We start from the raw sequence: 23,448 nt of genomic DNA on the forward strand, positions 1-23,448 counted from the left end.
CATGGAAAGCAAAGCCATGCATGGTCGTAGGTGTGTGTGAGGTGGTAGTCTCTATAGGTGACTAAGCATATATTGGAGGCAGTCTTTAACTGACCTAGAGACCCTTCCTTTCTCTATGGCCCAGGAGAGGCAGGACCACACTCACCCTCCTCGTCTTCTCCACATCACCACATGGCAGCCGCTTCACAAAATCAATACCAGTCAGTGGAGTGCCCGTTGGGGGCAGGAGGATAGAAGCATCCATCATGAGATATTCCACATTCATGGGCTTGATCTAGGAGAGACAAAGCACAGGAAGCCTCAGAGAAGGGCCTATCTGTACCTGTACCACGAGTGAGTGTCAGATCTGAGTGTAGACTGAGACCATGCTTCCAGTCTGCCAGATGAGTGACAGGCTTTTTCCATTTTCCAAGTTGCAGCTTTTCCCTTCATGTAAGCCAGAGGGTCCTATGGCCACATAGTGCTAGTTGCCTGCCTTCCTCTGTAGGACACATTAACCACTGTCTTTTAGAGGCCTGAACCCTTCTCCAAATCCCTGGATTTCAGAGCAGGATGGCAGAGCCATGTTCCCACTCCAGGCTGCTCTTAGTGCTGGCTTTCCAGCAGGGCCTTTTCACAGTACCCATTGGCTGTAACTGCTCCTACAATGCCAGAACCTCTCCAGGCAATTCCTTCCATTCTGCCATGAGGGTGGGAGACAGCGGTGAGCCTCAGGGCCCACTATCCCTTTAGCAATCAACCTGAGTTGCTAAGGGATGTAAGAGTCAGACTTGGAAGCCTCGTCTCTGCCTGCCTCCTGCAGTCCAAGAGCAGCACTCAGGACAACTTCACTTTAGTGAGCTCAGAGGCCAATTTCCTAGGGGCAGTTGAGGACTGACTTCAGTCGCAGGGCCTGGGGTGTGTCACCTTAGTATTTCTGGGGAAAATGTCAAGGATTGTGTAGCAGAACCCACCATAAACACTAGAATAAAATGAGCAAACCTCAGGAAGCTTCCTGTGGGGTGGGATGAGGGAGAACAGAGGTTTTGCTTATGGGCCTAGCATTAGGACTACTGCTGGGTATTTCACATCTGGCTGGGGCAATTCAGAAGTATAGGCCCCACGGCCCAGATGACAGCCAGGCTCAAAATGTAAGTAACCTGTCCAAGGTCACAGAGTTAGGAAGCAATAAAAGCAGACATCACAGGGACTTCGGAGTCGTGACTTTTCCAACTCACTAATAACATGCAGACTTTTCATTTCCAAGCTGAAAAGAGTACTGTGGAGGATCACACTCAGGGAGTCTGCACTAGAGGAGGGGAAGATGGATATCTATGGAGAGCTCCCACCTGGAACTGCTGGTCTGAAGGGGAAAAGTCTGAGCTGCCCTAAGCAGGACAGTCTGTGTAGGCCAATAAGGTCCAGGCACAGTCATGGCAACCCATATGTCACAAGGAGGTATGACCTTGAAAAGACTCCGTTGATGCCTCAGGGGTGCCGTGACAAAGATGTGGTGAGGGCTCTGCTGCTGGAGCCCTGGAGACAGGCTTGGAAGCCAGGGAGCCACTTAGCTGTGTGCCTGCCTTTTCCTTTCTGACACTTTAAACACTTAGGATCATTATAAATGTCCCCATCACTTCATGCTTTGGTGAGTTATGTCCATGAAAAAGCTCACTTATCATCTATTTATCGAGTGCTACTTGGAGCTGATTCTGTGGCTGTAGAGAGACAAACAAAATAGAAAGTGTCATCGCCACACTCTGTCGTCTGTGTTCCAGGGAAAGGCATGGACTGCAGGGGCACCCCCCCACCCCCCAAGCTTACTGCTCTAGAGGAGCAGCAGAGAGAACCACTCCACCATGGAAGCCTGGCTCTGCCATTAGCAGACTGGACAGACTTAGGGACATTACTCAGCCTCTGACTCCCATTCTCCTCGTCTGCACAGAGGAGACAATGGCAACAGCTCTTTCCATAGGTAAAAATTCTGGATTGAAATTCCCAGGGTTGGTGAGGAAGTGTGTGAGAGAGAGAGAGAGAGAGAGAGAGAGAGAGAGAGAGAGAGAGAGAGAGAGAGAGAGAGAGAGAGGGAGGGAGGGAGGGAGGGAGAGAGAGAGAGAGAGAGAGAGAGAGAGAGAGAGAGAGAGAGAGAGAGGGAGAGAGAGAGAGAGAGAGAGAGAGAGAGAGAGAGAGAGAGAAAGACAGAGAGAGAGAGACAGACAGACAGACAGAGACAGAGAGAGACAGAGAGAGACAGAGACAGAGACAGAGAGAAAAAGAGAGCAAATCCATTTTTTTGAAATGAATTCACTGTTGAATTGTTTAGAGCTTCTTGGCTATGGAGAACTGGAATGTTGTAGATTTAGAGTCATTTATCTTTAGCTTCCTTAATAGCTGTTCCTTGCTCACCTCTGTCTGACCACACACCCTTGTGACTACCAGGTGACTTTTTGGGATGTGTTAATCTAACCTACCATTAGCTTCCGCTAACCTCAAAGCTCAGCACTTCATTAGACAGCATCTGAGACCTATGGTAGAGACTTCCCCCACTTTGCTGGAACCTGTCACCTGATGTTCCTATTGATGCATTTGAAAAGTGCTTAGACTTAGGATTTTGTTTTGTGACTACATGAAATCAGTTCCTTGTCACACAGGTTTGGGGCAACCTGAGTATTGGACATAGTCACTTATATTTGGCTCTGAGATAAACTCTCTTATTCTCTTTAAGGTGAGAACTGTGTTTTGTGTCAAATTTAATACATACAACATGCTCTCCACCCTAGCAGGAGTCAGTCTTCAATAAAAGGACACCTCTCTTTGACTGACACCCAGGTGTCCCTGACTACCTTACAGACACAGTGCTGTCACCTCCTGCAGCATTGGAGCAGCACTAAGGGCCTGTCCCACCTCGGCTGGGAAGAGGCCGATTTCCTAAGGACCAGCTAAGGACTGACATCTGTTGCAGGGCCCAGGGTGTGTCACTTTAGTATTTCTAGGGAATATTAAACATTGTTTAAGACATGCTATAAACACTGGAGTACAACAAGCAAAAAAGAGGAAGCGGGGGAGAAGTGAACTTTTGTACTTTTTCATGTGAGCCTAGCATGAGGACTGCTGCTGGGTATTTCACATCTGGCTGGGGCAACTCAGAGGTATGGGCCCCACTGCACAGATGACCAACAGCCAGGCTTAGAACCTAAGTAACTGCACAAGGGCTCACTGTTAGGAAGCGATAAAAGCAGATACTGTCTGAAGTTTTAGTGGTGGTGGCAATCAAATTTACCTCACTCCCAGTCCTTGCCACTTGATCAGAAAGCTCCAGATGGGGCAGAGCCCTCTGTGAGTTTGGCAGGCACAAAGGGACACACTAACCTCCATATGTTCTGACCCTGTACTTACTGTCATGCTCCTGTACTCATCCTCAAACATGTCCAAAAAAATCTCTTCTCCCTGCAAAGAGAAGAAGGGAGTGAAGAGAAGCTTATTCCTATCCCATACACACAGCATTGCAAATGCTGTGCTTGACTTTTAAGGCCATCTGTTTTTCATTACAAGTTCTTGTAAATCACCAGAAAGTAAAATACACATGTGAACGTGAGCACACATGCGCAGATGAGTATCAAATATCAAACTGCACTGCTCAACATTTTCCTCTTCTTTGAAAGCACACTGAGCTAGAGTTCTTCTGTCAGATCAGTTAATTAGAGCATAACAAAAAATAACGTAATACATAATTAAAACATAGACAGGTTAATATTTCAAGTGCTTAGCATCATTTACTTCTCCAGAATGGTTGGAAAAGTAGGAAATGCTGATTAAGCCACCGAGGTAGACATGTAAGGCCCATTCATGCCTAGGGGGAAGGGCATAACTACCAATACTTAGCACTAAGATAATAATATTGCTTGCTCCATTTGTTTTTGAGGAAAGTCTTGAGGTTTGGTTGCTAGGGGCAGTGACTGCCCAGGACTTCACCTTGGTCAAAATCCAGCACCTCCTGATTTACTGTAAGAGTGAGATGGCAAAGGTGTTATGTGCCAGAAAAGAATAGGCTGGAGCCCATGTCTGTCAGGCCACTCACTGTGAAGGTAAAATAATGCACAGAAAAAGGATGGCCACAGAGCCTGACAATCAGTCGGGGCTTGGGAGATGTCAGTGCGGCCACTGTTCTGCCTCATGAAGTCAGAACCATCCTGCCTTTCTGGGCTGGGAATAAAATGCAAATGCAGCGTTTCTTCTGTTTGGGACCAGGAGGCAGCTTCTGGGAAATGGCTACACTGTGCCTTTCTGTGTTGACAACCTCACTGCTTTCAAGGGGTAGACAGACTTAGAGCAGTTCTATTGGGAAGAGGCCCAAAGAGGACTAGGGCAGCCCCAGGTTTCTTCTTTCTTCTGGGCTGACTAGAGGGGCATGTTCTTGCTTAAAGGCCTAGTATGGTTCTCTGAAGGGCAGCTGGGATTTCCTGCCCAGGGTGTGGGGGCCCACAATGGTGCTCCTTTGGGCATGTCTACAACTACAGTTGGATCAGGTCACCTGGTCCTGGCAAGGCAGAGTCCTAGATTACAGGATTGGGCTTCAGCTCAGTCAAGAACTGACAACAAGCCGGGCGGTGGTGGCGCACGCCTTTAATCCCAGCACTCGGGAGACAGAGCCAGGTGGATCTCTGTGAGTTCGAGGCCAGCTTGGGCTACCAAGTGAGTCCCAGGAAAGGCGCAAAGCTACACAGAGAAACCCTGTCTCAAAAAACCAAAAAAAAAAAAAAAAAAAAGAACTGACAACAAGGGCAGCAGATGGTGGGCAAAGCTGCAGCACTTCAAGTGCAGGCAGTAGGAAGTGGGGTGGTGTTGCTACTTTCCTTAGTAAGAGCTCTGAGCTTTGTTCAGGGGGAGCAGGACCAGGATTTACAGAGATCAAAAGATGAGCTCACTAGGATGACTAAGACGACTAGCCATGTGGATGAACCCACTACAGCTGAACATCAGTCACCCCAAACTCATCCTCCATGTGGGCCCTCACTACACACCTAATCTGCCTTAATCATGGACTTCGTAGTTTCTGGAATAACTGCTGCTGATAGTGTTTTCTCATGGCAGCCCAACTATACTAAAACATGCCAGCTAAACAAACCCAAACAAAACTGTTCAAACCAGATATCTTTTTTTTTTTTTTTTGGTTTTTCGAGACAGGGTTTCTCTGTGTAGCTTTGCGCCTTTCCTGGGACTCACTTGGTAGCCCAGGCTGGCCTCGAACTCGCAGAGATCCGCCTGCCTCTGCCTCCCGAGTGCTGGGATTAAAGGCGTGCGCCACCACCGCCCGGCCAAACTAGATATCTTAAAGCAATCACTTGGAACCTAAAGATAAATGTCTCTAAGTCCTTCAGATCCTAAAGGTCATCTCACTAAACTCAAGATAGTTTTTCATATGCCTGCATGAGACTTCTTAGCATGCATGTTTATAGACATTACACATGTATATAATTGATAAAATCATGGGTGATTCATAGTACTTTTCTATGTATTAGGATACATAACTCACAAACATATGACTTTGTCATATGCATACATCTCAAAAATTATGGTAATTCACAAGTAACTGATTGTCATATTGCCATAAACTAGTAGTAAGTCCTCAAAAATTGTATTGTTCTTACAAGAAAGCACAAAACGTTTAGTGTAGTGGGTAGCTGTTCCAGCTTTGACCTGGAAGTACTACCCCCATTGAGACTTGGGTAACTGTCATGCCTACAAGGTGGGGCCAAGACAGGAACCCTGAAGATCTGAGATCCGGATGTGCCGGCTCTCTTGGTTCCTGGATCCTGGACGCTGGAGGTAGACCAAGCAGAGTTCTCTAGAGAACACCGCTGGACTGCGCTATACCTTTCCCAGACCCTGTAACCTATCCCTTTACTAGTAAGTTACCCCACAAAATAAACCTCCCTTTTAACTATTTGGAGTTGCCTTAATACTACAGCCAATAGTTTAGAGACCACAGCTCTGGAGACTACAGAATTGAGCATGTGTGCTCAATATTCACAGGTATAAGAAAGAAACTGGAGGGCTGACAAAACGGCTCAGCAGGAAACCTGATGACCCAAGTGTGATCCCCAGATTCCACTCCTCAAAGTTCTCTTCTAACCTGTCTGCACACCTTAGAATGCACATACTTATACATGCATGCACACACACACACACACACACACACACACACACACACACACACACACCCTGAAGATTTTGTATAGGACTAGACCCCACCATCCTACACTCCATGAGAAGTACCCCATGCTGCTGTCCACTTGTGCTGCCAAGTACCTTATAGAAATGCCGTACAAGGTGGACACTCTCTTCTCTTGCACCCTGTAAAAACAGAAGGAAGATGTGAGGGACGCAACTCTGAGGTGAAATGGTGGGTGACTCAAGTACACAGAAGAATAGGTTATTGAATACAGCTATGTCTTCACTTTAATAAAACACAAAAGTTATTTCACCAGTGTGTAATTATATATGTGTAGGAGTGGATCAGAACAGACACATCCAAAGGTAAAACCCTCAACTGTTCTTTTCACCTCTGCATTTCCTACATTTTCTAAAAATCATGAAGGGGAACAAAAAAATGAAAAAGGATACTGAGAACCTAGTAAATGTGTTATTTTAGCAGACACACACACACACACACACACACACACACACACACACACACACACACACCCCAAAACAAAAAAAACCCGAAACACCCAACACTGTAGGTAGTTACGTTTCTACATGTATAAAATCTTTGTCACACAAAAGGAACATTTGAAAACTCCCAGAGCTAATCCAGAAGCAGATTATTCCAAAAGAAGCTACTGCAATGGAAGACTGTGGTCTGGATAGAGGAAGGCACCTTTGGACATGTGGGCTAGAGTAGGACCTTGGGGTGGGTCACAGGTGTCTTAGGTCCAGCTTCTCTGAGCTATGCTAGGGATGCTGTGGAACAGGCAGTACCAGCAGCCTCCTAACTGACTTCCTCAGCTGAGGGACAGCACAGGAAGGGAAGGTGAAGGCATGGACTCACCTCCAGACAGGCCAGATGCACATCCTTGATGATGCAGCCAGAGCTGGTCAGTACTTGCTGCTTCAGGAGCAGGCAGCTCAGCTCCAGTGTGGCTAAACGAATCCTGCCATCTGCAGAGCACACCAGGGTCAGCCCAGTGCCCACCCCAGACACATGAGGTCAGCCCAGTGCCCACCCCAGAGTCCAGTGCCCACCTCAGACATAAGAGGTCAGCCCAGTACCACTGAGCCCAGTGCCCACCCCAGACACAGGCTCTTGCTCTCCTTCTTTGAGGATGATCATCACCTGACAGACAGTCTTGCCCAAGGGCTCTCATGTCCAGGGGGACCCAGAGGGAGCTACACATGTCAACCCTCTTCCCATTAAGTCACAAGTCAACACTCCCTGTCAAGCCTTTCAGCTCGCATCTGTCCTGAAGTCCCTTTATCAGCTGAGCAGGTGAGTGAGGGCAGGAGGCTGTGCTGCAGCTGTGCCTGTTCAGACAGGTACAAAACCAGCAGCCCACTCTACATCATGTGACTCAGTGGAGCTGGGTCTTCTCTCACTTCTAGAAGGAACATACTACCTGTTTTTGCTGGCCATCTTCATCCTGGACCTCCCCTCTGCTGCTTTCTCCCTTATATCTACAATAAAAATCTTCTCTGTGCTTTAGGAGTAGTCAAGAAAGAAAAGTCCTCCTCCTTTTATTTCACATTTTCATTTACCACCCAAGCTTGTGTGCCTTAGGTGCTCGCACCCCTGCTCAAAGGGATCAGGTGCCAATAGGCAAAGGGGCCCAGTAGAGCCAGTGAGGCTCAATTTTACAGTGTGCCAGAAATGCTGGGCACAGGCTCTCCATGTTCTAGGGTGTGCCAAGGACAGGAACACTGGTGGGACCTGAATGGACAGGGTGATAACCAGCATTGGCCACCTCCATTCCCTTGCTGACCCTGTCAGTCTTCCTAAAGCGTCCCTCCCACGTGGCTTGAGCACACTGGGTGTTTGTAGAGATTTCCTCCTGGGGGTGTTCACATAGCACCAGGCTCCAGGCCTAGATGCTAGCAGGCTAGCACAGCATGAAGCTCATCCAAACTTGCTCACAGTTAATAGAAACCCAACCCAGACTAGCTTACACTATATAAGCAGAAACTGACAGACAAGCAAACATAAACACAACGCTGACTTATAAAATGTTAGGGTAACGGGGGACGGGGAGGCACTGGTTTTAGGCACAGCTGAGGCCAGGGTCTCAAATAATGTTTTCAGGACTCGATGTTACTTTCTGGGTTGGAAAGGTACTACTTGCTACTGGAAGCCATCTCTTTCCTCCTAGGGAAGACAGCCATCCCCCAACATAAGGCCAACTACTGTTAAGCAACTGTCCCATGGGTCTTTGCACTTTCTTCCTAAGGAAAGGTGGAAGTGTAGAACAAGAATGAGGGAGCAGAAAGTCTCTGGGCCTTGTCCCTGAGGTCTAAGACACTGGAGTCCAAGCTGAGACACACCAGGGACATACCCCAGACACCAACCCTTTTGCTAATGCCCTGTAGGTGAGGTTGAAATAGATAAGAAGAAAAATTTGTGCTTAGTTATATACACTCAAAGCAGGTATTGCTTAGCATGATAAAAGCCTAGGGAAGGTTGGTCCCTGCTCTCTTAGGCAGCCCCAACCCCACCCACTCCAGACCTTCCATCCCCTCTTTACTCTGAGATCTATGTGCCTATCCAGAGCAGTCTTACGCCCTCTGCTGGCCAGCAAGCTCCTGCCTTCCAAGTTCCAGGCACAGTTGACCCTATCCTTGGCCACACACAGCACAGCTCTCTCAATGCCCTGACCCATGTGGCTCCCACTGGTCCCTGGCAAAGTTTGACCCTGACCCCAGCCTCAGAAAAGGCCCTGCCTCCTTTAAATGGAGCTCTCAGCAATAACTGACCCCAATGAATACCCAATGTCCCGAGTCACACCCTGTGTCCCTTTTCTCCTGGCTCAGGGTCCTGAGCTGTCTCTTCTCCATTGCCACTTCTAGATAGGAGCAGTTGTCTCAAGGGCTCAATCCATGACACCCCTTTCTCTTCATCTAGACGTTTACAGACCATGTATGTTGGGCCCCAGTGCTGGCCATGTCCTGACCTCTTCTCTGAGTGGAAGACCCCCATCTCTATAGTCTATAGCTTCTGGGATGATTGAAGACTATCAGCTGTGGCTCTTGGCTGGTATGTAGGATGTAATCAGAAAGCATCTGTTCTGTGGATAACTGCTATGCTACCTGCTGTCACCCTGAGGCCACTGACCTGGCTTTCCAGGTCCTTCTCCCACTTGCTAGCACAGCCACACACTACTCCAGTCACTGCTTGTCTAACTCTGGTCAACCGATCCAGGCTTACCATACCAGGCTGCTCTGACCATACTCCTCCTCCCTGGGCAAGCAGGTGGCCAGATTGTCTCCCATGCATTCACTCATTCTAGTAACCTTTCTCCTGTCTCTGCAGAGGACTTGCCATGCAGCTGTTGACATTCCAGGCCAAATACCTCTGTGCTATACAGGTCCTGTGCACCTGAGATACTTAGCAGTGCCCTAGACTTTTACCAACTGGAGGCCAGGAACATTCTTAGTTATTAAGCTCAAAATGTCTGCAGCCAATGTCACATACATCCTGGAGGAAAAAGACCCCAGCTGGGACAGCCTTGCCCAGAGCTTCACTCCACTGCTATCACTGCCTTAGTCATCTGGCTGCAGATGGGTGTTGGGTCAAACCACTGGAGACACTGGGCACAAACCTGTTGCCCTCACTCAGATTCTTAGCCTCGTGCCTTCCACAGTATGGCCTTGGGCTTCCTAGAGGAGGGTCCCAGCTGTGACAAGAGCAGCAGGAGAAAGGCTGGTGCATCGGGAGAAAGAGAGGTGACTACAACCAGGGTGGGGACAGCCCCAGAGAAACAGATGGCAGATGCTGGTTGGTGGTTAGGGGCAAAAGAAAGCGCTGGGGGTTTTCCAGATCCAGAACCCAGGGCTCACAGTATCTGGCTAGGGATCTAGTCCCTCTAATACTCCTCAGCTAGGAGTACCTGGTTGGGCGGCATTATTCATGATTCTGATGAGTCTCTCAGCCAGCAGATGGTTGTAGGTGGTTTTCTCAGCTGCACTTGGCACTGGGAGCTGGATTCGCTCTAGTTTTTCAGGATCCATGCCTGCAATGGAGAAAGAAGAAAAGTGGCCATTGCCATCAGTGGTTTCTTCCTAAAGACCTTTTGGAGGCAGGGTCCTCACTGTCCGCCTAGGTTCCTCTCTGTGAAGTCAGGCCTAGTCACTGCTTTCGGATAGCCTCTGTCTGGGTTCTGTACACACTGAACATGCATAGATACATATATACATTTTTCTGGTGGTGGAGAGATGGCTCTGCTGGTAAAGTGCCCAAGTTCAGTCCCCAGAAGCCATGTATGGTATGTGGCACATACTGCAGTTCTAGCACTGGGGAGACCCTGGGGGCTCACTGGCCAGATAGCCTAGCCCAATCGGTGAGCTCCAGGCCAGCAGGAGACCTGGTCACAAAAAACAGGGGGATGGTGTCTAAGGAACACCCAAGGTTGTCTTCTAGCCTCCAAACACATGCATACACACACACACACACACACACACACACACACACACACACAAACACAACCATACAACATATATTCTCTACTGCTATTTGTGAATGGGGCATCAACTTGCTGTGAGAATTAAAGTAACTATGAAAGCCAGATGGAACAGTGTTCTCACATTCTAGCCAATGACTGTTGACTGAACTCACTGTGGCCCGAGGCCTGCTCTTACTCTATTAGAAACAAGGGCTGGCAGGCACTTAGCAGGTGCCAGTGGTGTCACGTCTGATAGATGAAGCAGAAGCCAACAAGGAATAGCTTTCCCACGGAGCCACTCATTGCTGTTCTCTGCCATAGCTGTGTGCTCACACAAGGGCAGTCCCGTGGTGGGCACTTCCTACCCCTGCAGACACACAGACCCAGAGAGTCAGAGATGAGACATGGGAGGTTCCAACAACCCCAGCCTTAAGCTCTCACTGGTGAACTCAAAGAGTCGAGTGGGATGCCTGACACATGTTGGCAGCAGATTCTGGGCTGAGTAGGGCAGATGCCAGTCCTGTCCCTGAGGAGTAGATCAGCAGAGAGAGGCTAAATTAAAACCTTTAGCCTAAGCAGGTGCACAAATAATAAAACTCATAAAGTGAGTCTATCACTAAGACACAAAGGAATTATTTTTTTTCCTCAGGGGAAATGAATAGTATTTATTAAAGACAAAAGAAAGGGCGAGGTGGAGGGTGGATAAGGAAAGGGAATGGGCAAGTCTGTAGCCACAGGCCATGATGTTATTTTTCCTAAAGAAGTGCCAGGAACCGGGATGGCAGGAAGACCTGCCAGTGCTGCTACAATGGTCCAGGCCTGAGGCAGGGCTCTGCTAACTCCTATCCTCTCATCTGACACAGTGCTTGAGAAATACTTGCAGAAATAAACATAGTGCTTGACCCAAGCATGGAGACCCCTGTGCACTGTTTATGCCTTGAAGCATAGCTTTTCCTGTTATTCTAGTTGGGGGAGGTGGCACTTCTCAGAACTCTTGAAGTAGGGTCTCTTGAGTACCAGGTGGGGCTTCATCTCAAATCTTGACAAAACAGTGGAGGTGGCACAGAGGAGTTCCCAAGGAATCCCTGCTGGGTACACAGCACAGATGCCATAAAGCAGTGCTCTGCTTTGTTGAAATGACTTGGCCTGAGGGTTGTCGTGTAAGACTCTCACACCCACAGAGTGGCTTTGAAGCTGAACTTGTAGATTCTGCATCTTGATGCCAAGTGTCTGACTTGGAAGAACTCTGGCTTACATGGCAAAAATGGCAACTCAAATCTTTTTGGCCTTTACTTTCCTAGAGGTATCAATCCTGTCCCACCATCTCTTCTTCCTTCCACTTGAGGGGTGGGACACATAGGGCAGGACTGCTGCTCAAAAATCTAGCTGCTCTTCCTCCCTAGCACACCTGCACTTGTGCCATACCATCAGTTCCTCCAGTTCACAGAGGACAGTAACAAGCCAGGAAGTGGAGTTGCCTGGAATGCAGGCAAGCTGGAGCCAGGGCTTGCATTTCCACAGGGAGGCCCTTTGCTTCTTTCCTGAGATTGCCCTAGCTTTCCTTAGACTTTCTGGAACATGAAGAAATCTGGAGTAAAATCTTCTGGAGACAGAAAGAAACCCCTGAAGTCACTTTGAGCCCTGAATCCCTCACTCTGGGCCACAGAGCAGGTTGAGGCCCCTGCCTTTGGTGAAGAAATTGAGGCTCAATGTGATTCTCCGTGGTTTCTCAAGGTCATAGAGCAAGTTGGAGGCACAGTGGCACCACCTTTAGATGACTCCAGAGGTATCTGAGATCGAGTTAGGGAGGGGTGGTGCCACCACTCACATGGGGAGCTCACTATGAAAGCCACATTCAAGGGCTGTGCATTCCAGGGCTCAGCAACAGTCACCACCTCCAACCAATCAAAAGCTCAAATTCTATAGGGAAAGATGGTATTTTCTGGAGGAAGGGTAGGATCCTATTGTAAAGACATTCCCCTAGTGCCTGCACAGGAAACACAATGAATAAAAAAGTAAGTCTTCAGAATGTGAGCTCAAAGAAGAAGCCTGCCCAAGGCCACAGAGGTAACAAAAAACCCAGAGCCAACTCCATCTTCTGCCTTTCTGTCCCATTTCACAAGATCCTTGCTTGTCAGTTCTTCCCTCTACCTGCCCCAAGTATGTGTGTCATGCTCTTTAGCAGAGTTCTCAACACAAAGTCCACTGGACTAGATCTTAATGGAGTTAATTTTTTTATTTTTGAAAAGGGAGGGTCTCTCTCACATGTACCCTCAGACTGACCTACAACTCTCTACCGCTGGCCTCTCTCAACCTTCCTGAGCATAGTAGGTAGGGATTACAGTTATGTGCCACCATACTCACTGAATTAACTCATTTTATTATTTAAAAATTTTAATTGTATTTATTTATGGGGGCATAGGTATGGTGGGCAGAGGACAATCTATGAAAGTTGTTTCTCTCCCTCTACTATGTAGGTTCCTTGACAATCAAATTTAGGTTGTCAAGCTTGACAGCAAGTACCTTCACTTGCTGAATCACCTTGCCAGATTTACTTTTAATCAAATCTGGCCCACTACAAACAAAACAAAAACAAAAACACAACCAAAGAAAGAAGAAAGTTCTACAGTATGACAACTGAATAGAAGAAAAAGTTATGACAGGAGCAGCTGGAGGAGCCAAGATCCTGAGCAGTTGGTGAGTTGAGGACAGTTCAAGCACAGGCTAAGAGACAGATGCCTGGATTTGTTTTTGCTTTTCTTGTGACAAGCAGCGCATCATCACTACCAGCATTCTTTGGAAGCGAGTGTGCAGAGAAGCACTTGATTTGGGTTTTGTAACTACCTGACTGAAAGAAAATACTGCCTGAGAGTGGTGAAGAAATAAGGCTAGGATGGCTCACCTTCCGTCTGCTTCCCTAGATTTGGGATTACATAGCAGATAAGATGTGGGTGTGTCTGGAGGGTGCTTCCATGGAGGCTTAACAGAGGAGGAAGACCCTCCTCGAATGTATCACTCTGCTTCCGGACTGAGTTTACCATGTGACTCACTGTTTCATGGTCCACTCACAATGGACTGCATCCCTTCTAAAACATGACCCAAGTCAATCCTTCTTCCCTTTCACTGTTTTTGTCAATGTTACAACATGACAGGGACATGCATGTAAAAGGTAAGATGGCAACAGGTGTGACACGCAAGCACTGTGGCTTTCAGTTACAGAAAGGCAGGTTCTGTGGCAAATACATGACAGCTTCTTTGCCAGTCATTTTCAACTGTCTGAAGTAAGCCTCTGGAATAATATATTGTCCTATGTGCTCAAGTCTCAAGTTCCCTGAGACAATTTCCAAAGATACTGTCACATGTAGCACACAGCCCATTGAGATCTGCCTCCCAACAGGCCATGTGCTTCCTCATTCCCTTCCTGCCCACGGTCAGGATGAAGTGGGGGTAGAGGGACTCAAGGTCACAGCCTAGCTTGGTCCAAAGAGTCCATACAGGTGTGGAGTGTGTCACTTCCAACGAACTAATTCAAAGAACCCGGAAGAGAAAGGAAAGACATGGTTCCACACTGCAACTAGTGACTAAAGCTCCCTCCCAACTCTGATTTTTAGATTCTTCCTTCTCAGCTGCGGTGCACACTCATGTCAAGGGTGGAAGACATACTTAGCAAAGTGATATAAAGGTAGGAGTGGAGACCTGACTGAAGACAGTTTTCTGTTTCTTGTGGCCACAGGTCCTCTCGGGCTGTACCTGCAGGCATTGCCCGCTCTGAGAGCTAAGCAGATGCTAGGTCGGTTTCCAACGTGCTTCCTGCGCTGAGCTTGTGTCAGCTGCTGTCTGTTGTTGTTCGCTGCTTCTCACCCCCAGAGCCTTGTCACCTACTTTTCAGTGTTCCCATACCGCTAGCGGTGTTCCAGGAACTTCTCAACAAAACAAAACAAGTCCCAAGTGCCTCCTGGGTACAGTGGGGGCTGGGGAGGACAATGAGTGAACTGGAGAGGCGTAGGAATACAGAGCTGCTCAACGCACAGCCTCCGCTCAGACTTGACCAAAAGCGCAGATCCTAACCAGAATTCATTATGTGGCCAGCTGAATCATGACAACGCCTTCCTCGTCAGGCAACCCTTCCCACTGTGGGCTGCTCGGTTCAGTGCAGTATCTCATCTATTAAGATTTACTGGAAGGCCTCAGCTCACATTTGGTTTCTATTAACAAGGCTTTTAGGCTGAAATTGTCTTATAAGGGAAAAAATATCTCCTAAGAAGAGAGTATCTTGTTCAGGGCCTGCTTCAGGGGAAAGGATATGGAAAAGAGAAGCTGGAATCAAGTGTAGTAATCAGAGAGCCAGCCAACCCAACAGCCATCCTTCAAAGGCAGCAAAGGAGCCCCTGTGCTCAGCGGACAGGCTGGCACAGCAGGTGCACGGCTTCTCCACCAGTGGCTTCCCAAAGGCCTGGTCTCGGTGTCAAACTTGAGCTTTTCCCATTTTTCTTTAATTTGCCTGTATAAATGGCCCATTCCACTGGTTTTAAACATTCTTTGTCACAGAGAAACAGGAGTCAGGAATTCGGTCATCACCCAGATCTCTCCCATCCACATCAAAAGGAAGGCCTCGTTCCCAGCCTCTCCTGTCTTCCCTTAGTGATTGACCATTAGCACAAGGGACTTTAGCCAATTGTAGGAGTCACCACTGGCTCATCTTCCTGCTGGACCTGCACCCTTCGCATTCAACCCCGATGTCCAGCCTGTCAGCGTCTTCAGCTCTGATTCCCAAACCTGATGTCACAGCTCTTCTGGCTCACCTGTCTCCACTGCCCCACACTGAGCTGCTCAGCTTCTCTCTGGCAGTGCACTCCCCACCCTGCTCTCTACCCAGCGCTCCTCTGGAAACTTGCATCTGAGGATATTCTTTTTTTTTTCTTGCTTTTTTAAATTACTTATTTTATATGTATGTGTGTTGTGTGTTTTGCCTGCATATATGTTTGTGCACTACACACATAGTTAACAGATGGTTGTGAGCCACCATGTGGGTGCTGGGAATCAAACCTGGGTCCTCTGCAAGAACAGTCAGTGCTCTTAACAGCCAAAGCCACCTTTCCAGACTTCCTGAGGACATTTTCCTACTTCTCAGTTCTCTAGGGGTTTCCCACGATATTCGGGATAAACCTGAAATCTCTTTGCATGGCTCCCTGGCCAGCCTCACTAGGCCTACTCCCTGCTCCTCGAATTCGTATGAACTTCTTCCCTGCAGGCTCTTTACCTGAAGCAGTCTGCTTCATCCTCACAGAGCTAACTCCGTGGTACTTTCTGCTCTGTCCCATGTCATCCCGTCCATAGGAGAAAGCTCCCCTAGCTGCTCTGGAGGGTAACCTGGCTCCCCCTCCACCACTCCTCACTCTAACCTCTCATTCCCGTCCTCCCTTCCCCATCATCTTAACTTCTCTTCTTGTTTTGGATATGACTAGTCAGACCTGTCCCAGTTCATTCAGCAGTGCCTTGCACAAGGCGTGTGCTAGGTTTCAACAATCCTTACCTTATCCACGTCTCCCATGGCTTATGTCTTTGTGCTAGACTACTAGAATCCATCCTGAGGGATGTAGAGTAGGTATGAAACTTCCTGGTTCAACTGTCTTTCTATAGCCACCACAGCTCACAAGAACACAGCTCAGGGCCACTGTACTTCCTCCTAGGACAGCTCCTGCCTTCTGGCCCCTTGAAGCATCTGGCTTACTTAGCATGTTGCTTCCCTACACCAGTGTACATGTGACCATCACAGACCTGTCCCAGGCTCTATGCACCCTGTGGCTCTGTCCTTTGCCAGTTTTCCTTTTGGACACTTCTTTGAACCCATGTGTTGGGGAATATTTTTTTAAGCTGTGTTATTTTTGTTTATGTTGCATTTGTTTAATTCTGTGAAGCTGTGTTACTGTGCCTGTCTAAAACACCTGATGGTCTAATAAAGAGCTGAATGGCCAAGAGCAAGGCAGGAGAAAGGAAAGGCGGGGCTGCCAGGCAGAGAGAATAAATAGAAGGAGAAATCTGGGAGGAGCAAGAAAGAAATAGCCAGAGAAGGAGGAAGACTCCAGGGGCCAGCCACCCAGCTACACAGCAAGCCATGGAATAAGAGTAAGATTTACAGAAGTAAGAGAATGGGAAAAGTCAAGAGGCAAAAGGTAGACAGGATAATTTAAGTTAAGGAAAGCTGGCAAGAAACAAGCCAAGCTAAGGCCAGGTATTTATAATTAAGAATAGGTTTCCATGTGATTTATTTGGAAGCTGGATGGTGGGCCTCCCAAAACAGCAAAAACAACCAACAACACCCACGGTCCAAGAATCCTCAGGAAGTCATCCTTGACTCCTGTAAGCAGGCTCTTACCTCCTTGTGGGGCTTCCCTATTACATGGATGCTGCCTGGGCCAGGGCCTTGGTCTGCCTGGTGTCTGTACATAGAGCAACAAATGCCAGGCTAAGTGCATTGCTTAGCACACATGTTCTGCATGTGTTGGTTTCAATAACTCCCTGAAGAAACTGTTTATGAACTTCTTAAAAATTTTTTGTATGTTCATGATTTTTTTTCTTCAAGACAGGGTTTCTCTGTGTAGCTTTGGTACCTGTCCTGGATCTCACTCTGTAGACCAGGCTGGCCTCGAACTCACAGAGATCTGCCTGGCTCTGCCTCCAGAGTACTGGGATTAAAGGCATGTGCCACCATCACCTGGCCATTCATGAACTTCTTAAAATTTTCCCATGTATTTACTTTATATATATGCATATTTTACCTGTATGCATGTATGTATGTGTACCAAATGCATGACTGATGAACCTGGAACCACAGTTATGAATGATTGTGAGCCACCATGTGGGTGCTGGGAATTGAACCAGGGTCTTCAGTAAGAGCAACAAGTGCTCTTAACCACTGAAGCACCTCTCCAACTCCCTCATGAACTTCTTAACACAGTCACTTAGACTAAGGAGATTGGAGATAAACAGAAGAACCAAGGCAAACACAGACGAAGGCTGCACAGATTCAACAGCTTTGGTTTCTATAACCTCCAGAGCTTCCCACTGCATACCATAGTCTTGGTCCCTTTTGTGGTTTGCATTCCTACCAGGATGAGTCTCTGCCCATGCCAATGCTGTCACTGTGGGTCTTCTCCAGCCCCTGCCACTGTCACCAGTTCATCAAGCTTGTTACCACTCACCATCCTCATTTGCTAGTAGCTTACTGTCTGCCTTCCTTAGCAGCCTGCAGGCTTCACAAAGGTCAGTGCACTTCCAATAGTGTACTTCCAATAGTGGGTTGGTTGGTTTGTTGTTGTTTTGGTTGATGACGACTAAGCTAAGGATCTACACTTGCTTTTACTCCAGCTACATCTCCAACCCACAGACCCCCAGGGTATGCAGCCCTGACCTCAAACTCACCATCCTTCTGCCTCTGCCTACAGAGTGCTGGGAACACAGCTGTACCCCACCACACCTCGCTATAAAACTTTTTAGAAATGTAAACATACACCTTCCATATGGCTCAGCTATCCTATTCCTAGGTATTTCCCCAAGAGAAAAGGAAATACATGTCCACATAAAGACTTGCATGCAAACATTCAGAGCAACTTTGGCTAGAATATCAAACCTGGAAACAACAGAAAGCTTATGAGCAGATGGACAGGCAAATTAGGGTACATTCTTATGATGGCATACTATTCAACAAGAAATAAACACACATGGTAATATGAATCTCAAAATAGTTAAGCAGATTGAGGAGCCATATAAGAAAAGAGTATACACTGCATGACTCTGTTTATATAAAATTCCAGAAAATGCAAAGTTTTACAGACAGACAGACAGACAGACACACACACACACACACACACACACACACACACACACACACTGGTAGAGAGCAGGCAGATAGCTGTTATTTGAGGAGGAGAGTATGAGAGGTAAGGAGAACATAAAGGAATTTGGGATTGATGGATATGTCACTGTCCTGATTTTAGTGAAGGTTTCATGAGTGCTCACATTTGTCTCAATGTATAAAGTTGTTCATTTGAATATGTACACATTATTATATACTGAATATACGTCAAATAAGTCTGATGGTGGCCCATGCCAATCCTAGCCCCTGGGAGGCTGAGGTAAGATTATAAGTTCAAGCTCTTGCTTATAATAGCAAGACTCTGTTGCCCAATTTTTAAAAATTATGTCTTAATAAAACTGTTAAGACAAAAAATATACCATGGTTTACAGCAAATACAGGTAGATATATCCTCCTGATTCAAGCAACATAGAAAACAAGACTCAGCAGACTTTGGTCAAGACAAGAGGCTGCATGGTACATAGGAGACCAACCCTGGGAGATAGAGCAATGGCAGTGGCTGGATTTCCAAGCCAGCTTCCTATCTGGGGTGTCCAGGCTTCAGCACAAGGAGAGAAAACCTAAACAAATCAACAGTCTCTGAGATGGGAAGGCAGAGTATGAATGCTGGGAGGTCAAGAGGCTGAAATCTGTGGGGCTTCTGGGAAGCCTCATAGAGAGGGAGAGAATCAAAGATAGGCAGGGCTTCTTCCTGAGGGTTCACTTAAGCTCATGATTCTGAACATACAAACAGATGTAAGCCCTACTGGCATGAAGCAGGGAGTGATCCTGGAGCACATACAGTGTTGGGAGAATAGCTACCTTGTCATGGGTCTCAAGAGGATACTGCCTCAGTAAGGGGAGTCAAGTTAGTCCAGGCTAATGGCTGTTTGGATCAGTCCTATCCAAGTTTAAAAGTAAGCTTCAAAGGGGCTGGGAGATGGCTTGTTGGTAAAGTGCTTGCTATAAATGCATGAGGACCTAAGTTTGTATCCCCAGAACCCAGTGGCACATGCCTGTAACTCCAGTGCTGGAGGTCTTAGGGGGTGGGGATGCAAGACAGGTGGATCCCTAGAGTTCACTGGCTAGACAGTTGAGCTGAATTGGTGAGTTCAAGTTTCAGTGAAAGACATCATCTCAAAAAAAAAATAAGCTGGAAAGCAATTGAGGAAGATACAACCTCTGACCTCCAGCTGTACACATATCTGCATACAAATGCACACACCCATGAGCATGACACACACAAACTCACATGTATATACACATATCACAGACTCATAGAAACAAATACATATACACTTTAAAAAAAGGCAGGCCTCCAAACAGAACATATTGAGTCCAAATAACTTAACCATAAGTCAAAAGAATACTTAGGAAGAAAAAACCCAGAATTCAACAATGTAAAATGATAAGATAAAAAGGGTAGATTATAAGGCAACTACTAATTTTAAATATTTTACATTGGATTGGATTTTTGTATACTGTATATAAATTTTGTATATTGATACAAATTTGAGATTAATTTTGTTAGGATATATTGTACATATATTTCTAATCTTACTCAAGGTATTGTACCTATACAGTTCATTTAACAATATAATGCAATTTGCTAATCCTTGAAAGTTGTTATTAACAAATAATTAGGATAAAAAGAAATGAAAGTTAGTAGTCATTACAATTGAATTTGTAGTCATACTAGGTATGTTTTCAAGGTCAAGCAGAGATATATTTTAGATAGACAGGTCATCTTCAAACACTTTGGAGATCTGCAGAATAGGGCATTTAAGATGTTTTAATAACATAGATTTTTTTTCATAACTATGAGACATGTCTGCTCTTGGCAGTACCCATCTACTTCAAAGAAAATGATGGGCACTGAAGAAACTCCATATGGAGTTTACTTTCATTGTGGCAAAAGTTAGCCACTGGGCAAGAAAGTGCCCTTGCATCAACTGCTGACAGTATGCTATCCAAAATGGACAAGCAGGACACAAAACAAAAGACTGCCAATACTTGCCAAGACAAGGTAGGAAGTATCTTTAGAAAATCCTGCTTTACAGATGAGTCTGTCAGATACTCTAGACCTGCAGACTGAAGATGATGCCCCAATGTTGCAGAGAAACCTTGGGTGACTGCCCAGGCAGCTGGCTGTTTCTGTCACACTCACAATTTTTGAAAGTTGCTTGTTTGTATTTCCTGTTTTACTAGGTAATATTATTTCCCTCTTGGGTCTCTGAGGGAGCTGAAGATTAGATAGTTATAGTTTTCCTTGTTAAGAATTCAGAAAAGAAACTCATTAAAGAGGTGTTAAGTGTGTAAGTTTGAAAGACATCAAAAGATACTTTTTATAATGCAAATTAGGATAGAAAGTGAATTAGATACAATTTTTTGTATTCACAAAATACAAAATTGGATTGTATTGGATTCACAAAATAGGATAGATAGTGGAATATTCTCTAAATTTGTCAAATGCAAATGGACTAGACATTGTTGATGTATTTATTGCTTGTATATATTATATATAGTTATTGTACTTATTGTATATAGTTTTTCTTATATTAGTTATAACTTCTATTTTTTAATTTTAGACAAAAAGGGGAAATGTGGTGATATATTGTTTCTCCCCAAATATTGTGCACCCTAATAAAGTTTATATGAGGATCAGAGCAAAAAGTCAGCCATTATAGTAAACAGAGGTCAGGCAATGGTAGCACACACCTTTAATACTATCACTTGGGATGTAGAGATCCATCTGGATCTCTGTGAGTTCAAGGCCACACTGGGAATAGAGCCAGGCATGGTGGCATATGCCTTAAATTCCAACACTAGTTAACCATGAAGGTCTGGAGGTCTGTACAGACAGACAGGAAGTGATGTAGCTGGGTGGAGAGAGGAAATGAGATGGCAGAACAGAAAGGCATAGGCATGGGTATACAGGAAGTAGGTGTCTTTGGAGACTGAGGGCTGGTAAGGTGAAGCTGGCTGTGGTTTTTCCTATTTCTCTTATCTCTCAGCATTCACTCCAATATCTGGCTCCAGGTTTTTTTTTTTTTTTTTTATTAATAAGACCGTTTAGCAATTCTTCTTACAGTAAAATTAGTAATAACTGCCAAATAACCCAACACTACCAGAAGCAGAACAGCAACAAAAATGGTAAGGGACAGCATGATCTAAAACCAAACCAAACCAATGATAGAAACAACCAGAAGTTCTGCAGACAACAGGAGAAACAACAATAAATCAGAAAGGCAATTATAGTGTCCAAATTGAATGCATAGAGATTACATAGATCAAAATTTATAATATAAACTCTTATTTTAAAAGAGAAGAGTTAAAAATTAATGACCATTTGGAAAGATGGCTGAAGAGGACTGAGAAAAGGAGTGTTTTGGAGTGTAAGGCATCCTGATTGTGGCAAGATGTACTAAAATCCACCAACTTACATGCAAAAAATCAGTTCATTTCACACTACGCTAATGTAAGAAATAAAACAAATTATCTTACAAAGTCAATGCTATAGGGCTCAGGAGACAGCTCAAAGGTGGAAGTGCTTGCAGTCTAAGTGTGAGATCTGGAGTTTGGCTCCCCAGGTCCATATAAAACTAGGTGCAGCAGGGCCCATCTGTAATCTAGTGTTCCTAGGACAAAACGGGAGCCAAGACAGGAGAAACCCTGGAAGCTTGCAGTCAGCCTGGCATATGTAGCACTGAACAAAAGACCCTGTTTCAAACAAGGTGGAAGGTGAGTGTATCTCACACACATACCCCAATAATCTAAGCTTCTATTTTAAGAAGCCATAGAAGAAAGAGAAATTAAATATGCAGGAAGCAGCAGAATGTATGAAATAAATTTAATCAGAAATCAGTGAAACAATAAAAACATCTAGAATATCAGTAAAGTTGATAATCCTCTAGCCAAAGTGGTCAGAAAAAATAGATGATGCCCAAATTATCAATACTAGACTAGACTATCAGACTAGAGAGGGCCACAGACTGAGACCCTACAGACAATGCAGATGACAGAGGAGAGCTACCCACAAATTTATAATCGTAAAGTTTACAGTTTAGATGGAATGACAAATTCCTTGAAAGATGCAAACCACCAAAACTCACTTCAAAGAAAAGAGATAATCTACCATCTCCACAGAGAAATCTGGTGGTTAAATCTGTCCTTCAGCGGGTGTGGTGGAGCACACCTGTAACCCTAACACTTGGAAGGCTAAGGCAGAAGAAGGGTTGCAAGTCTGAGGCTAGCTTAGGCTACATAATTGATATCAAAACTAAAAAAAATTTCCTTATAGAAAATACCTTGTCCAGATGGCTCCACTGGTTCAAGGAACACTTACAGAAGAAATAATGCTAGCTTTTTTTTTTTTTTTTTTAATCTCCCAAGAAACAAAGGAGGATGAATTACCTCCCAGGCTACACTCTAAGGTACATCACTATAGTGCAGCTAGATAAGAGAATTGCAAGAAGTCTCTAGATCAGTGTTATTCATGGACACAGACGTAAAAATCCGTAACAGGGAGGGATGCATATCTAGCTCAGTTGTCAGAGTGTTAACCTAACTCAGATGAGGCCTCAGCACTGCCTAAACCAGGAATGATGGTGCATACCTGTAATCTCAGCATTTGGGAGGTGGGGGCAGGAGAATCAGAAGTTCACAGTCACTCTTAGCTACAAAGTGAACTGCAAGTTAGCCTGGGATGCATAAGACCTTGCCTTTAAAAAAAAAAAAAAAAAAAAAAGTCCTTAAAAAAAAAAAAAAAAAAAAAAAGAAACAGGTCAAATCCTACAATGTCCATAAAATTTCACAACAGGTAGCATTAACCCGGGGTGTCACCTAGGAGAGCTGGAAAGAACATTGGAGAAGGTGATTTCTGAGAGGAACCTCAACAGGTGGTGATTAGGAAAAGAGAAAACAGCAAGAAAGACTACGAGTGAGCCCAAGAAGGTACAAACTCTC

The 23,448-nt window shown here is 45.7% G+C and overlaps 1 protein-coding gene across 5 annotated transcripts in view; it reads right to left on the reverse strand.

Annotated features, from left to right (window-relative positions):
* The window catches only part of Clec16a (C-type lectin domain containing 16A), a 223,779-nt gene that overhangs the window by 114,247 nt on the left and 86,084 nt on the right, over nucleotides 1-23,448 (reverse strand). For all 5 annotated transcript variants that reach the window (XM_059269996.1, XM_059269997.1, XM_059269994.1 and 2 more), the window contains exons 13-17: nucleotides 10,077-10,199; nucleotides 7,031-7,140; nucleotides 6,289-6,333; nucleotides 3,376-3,426; nucleotides 146-274 (exon numbers count right to left, since the gene is read on the reverse strand). In XM_059269996.1, coding sequence (XP_059125979.1) covers nucleotides 146-274; nucleotides 3,376-3,426; nucleotides 6,289-6,333; nucleotides 7,031-7,140; nucleotides 10,077-10,199 — 458 coding nt within the window. The remainder of the gene's footprint in view (nucleotides 1-145; nucleotides 275-3,375; nucleotides 3,427-6,288; nucleotides 6,334-7,030; nucleotides 7,141-10,076; nucleotides 10,200-23,448) is intronic.

Source organism: Peromyscus eremicus, chromosome 8a, assembly GCF_949786415.1.
Source record: "Peromyscus eremicus chromosome 8a, PerEre_H2_v1, whole genome shotgun sequence".
Taxonomy (NCBI): domain Eukaryota; kingdom Metazoa; phylum Chordata; class Mammalia; order Rodentia; family Cricetidae; genus Peromyscus; species Peromyscus eremicus.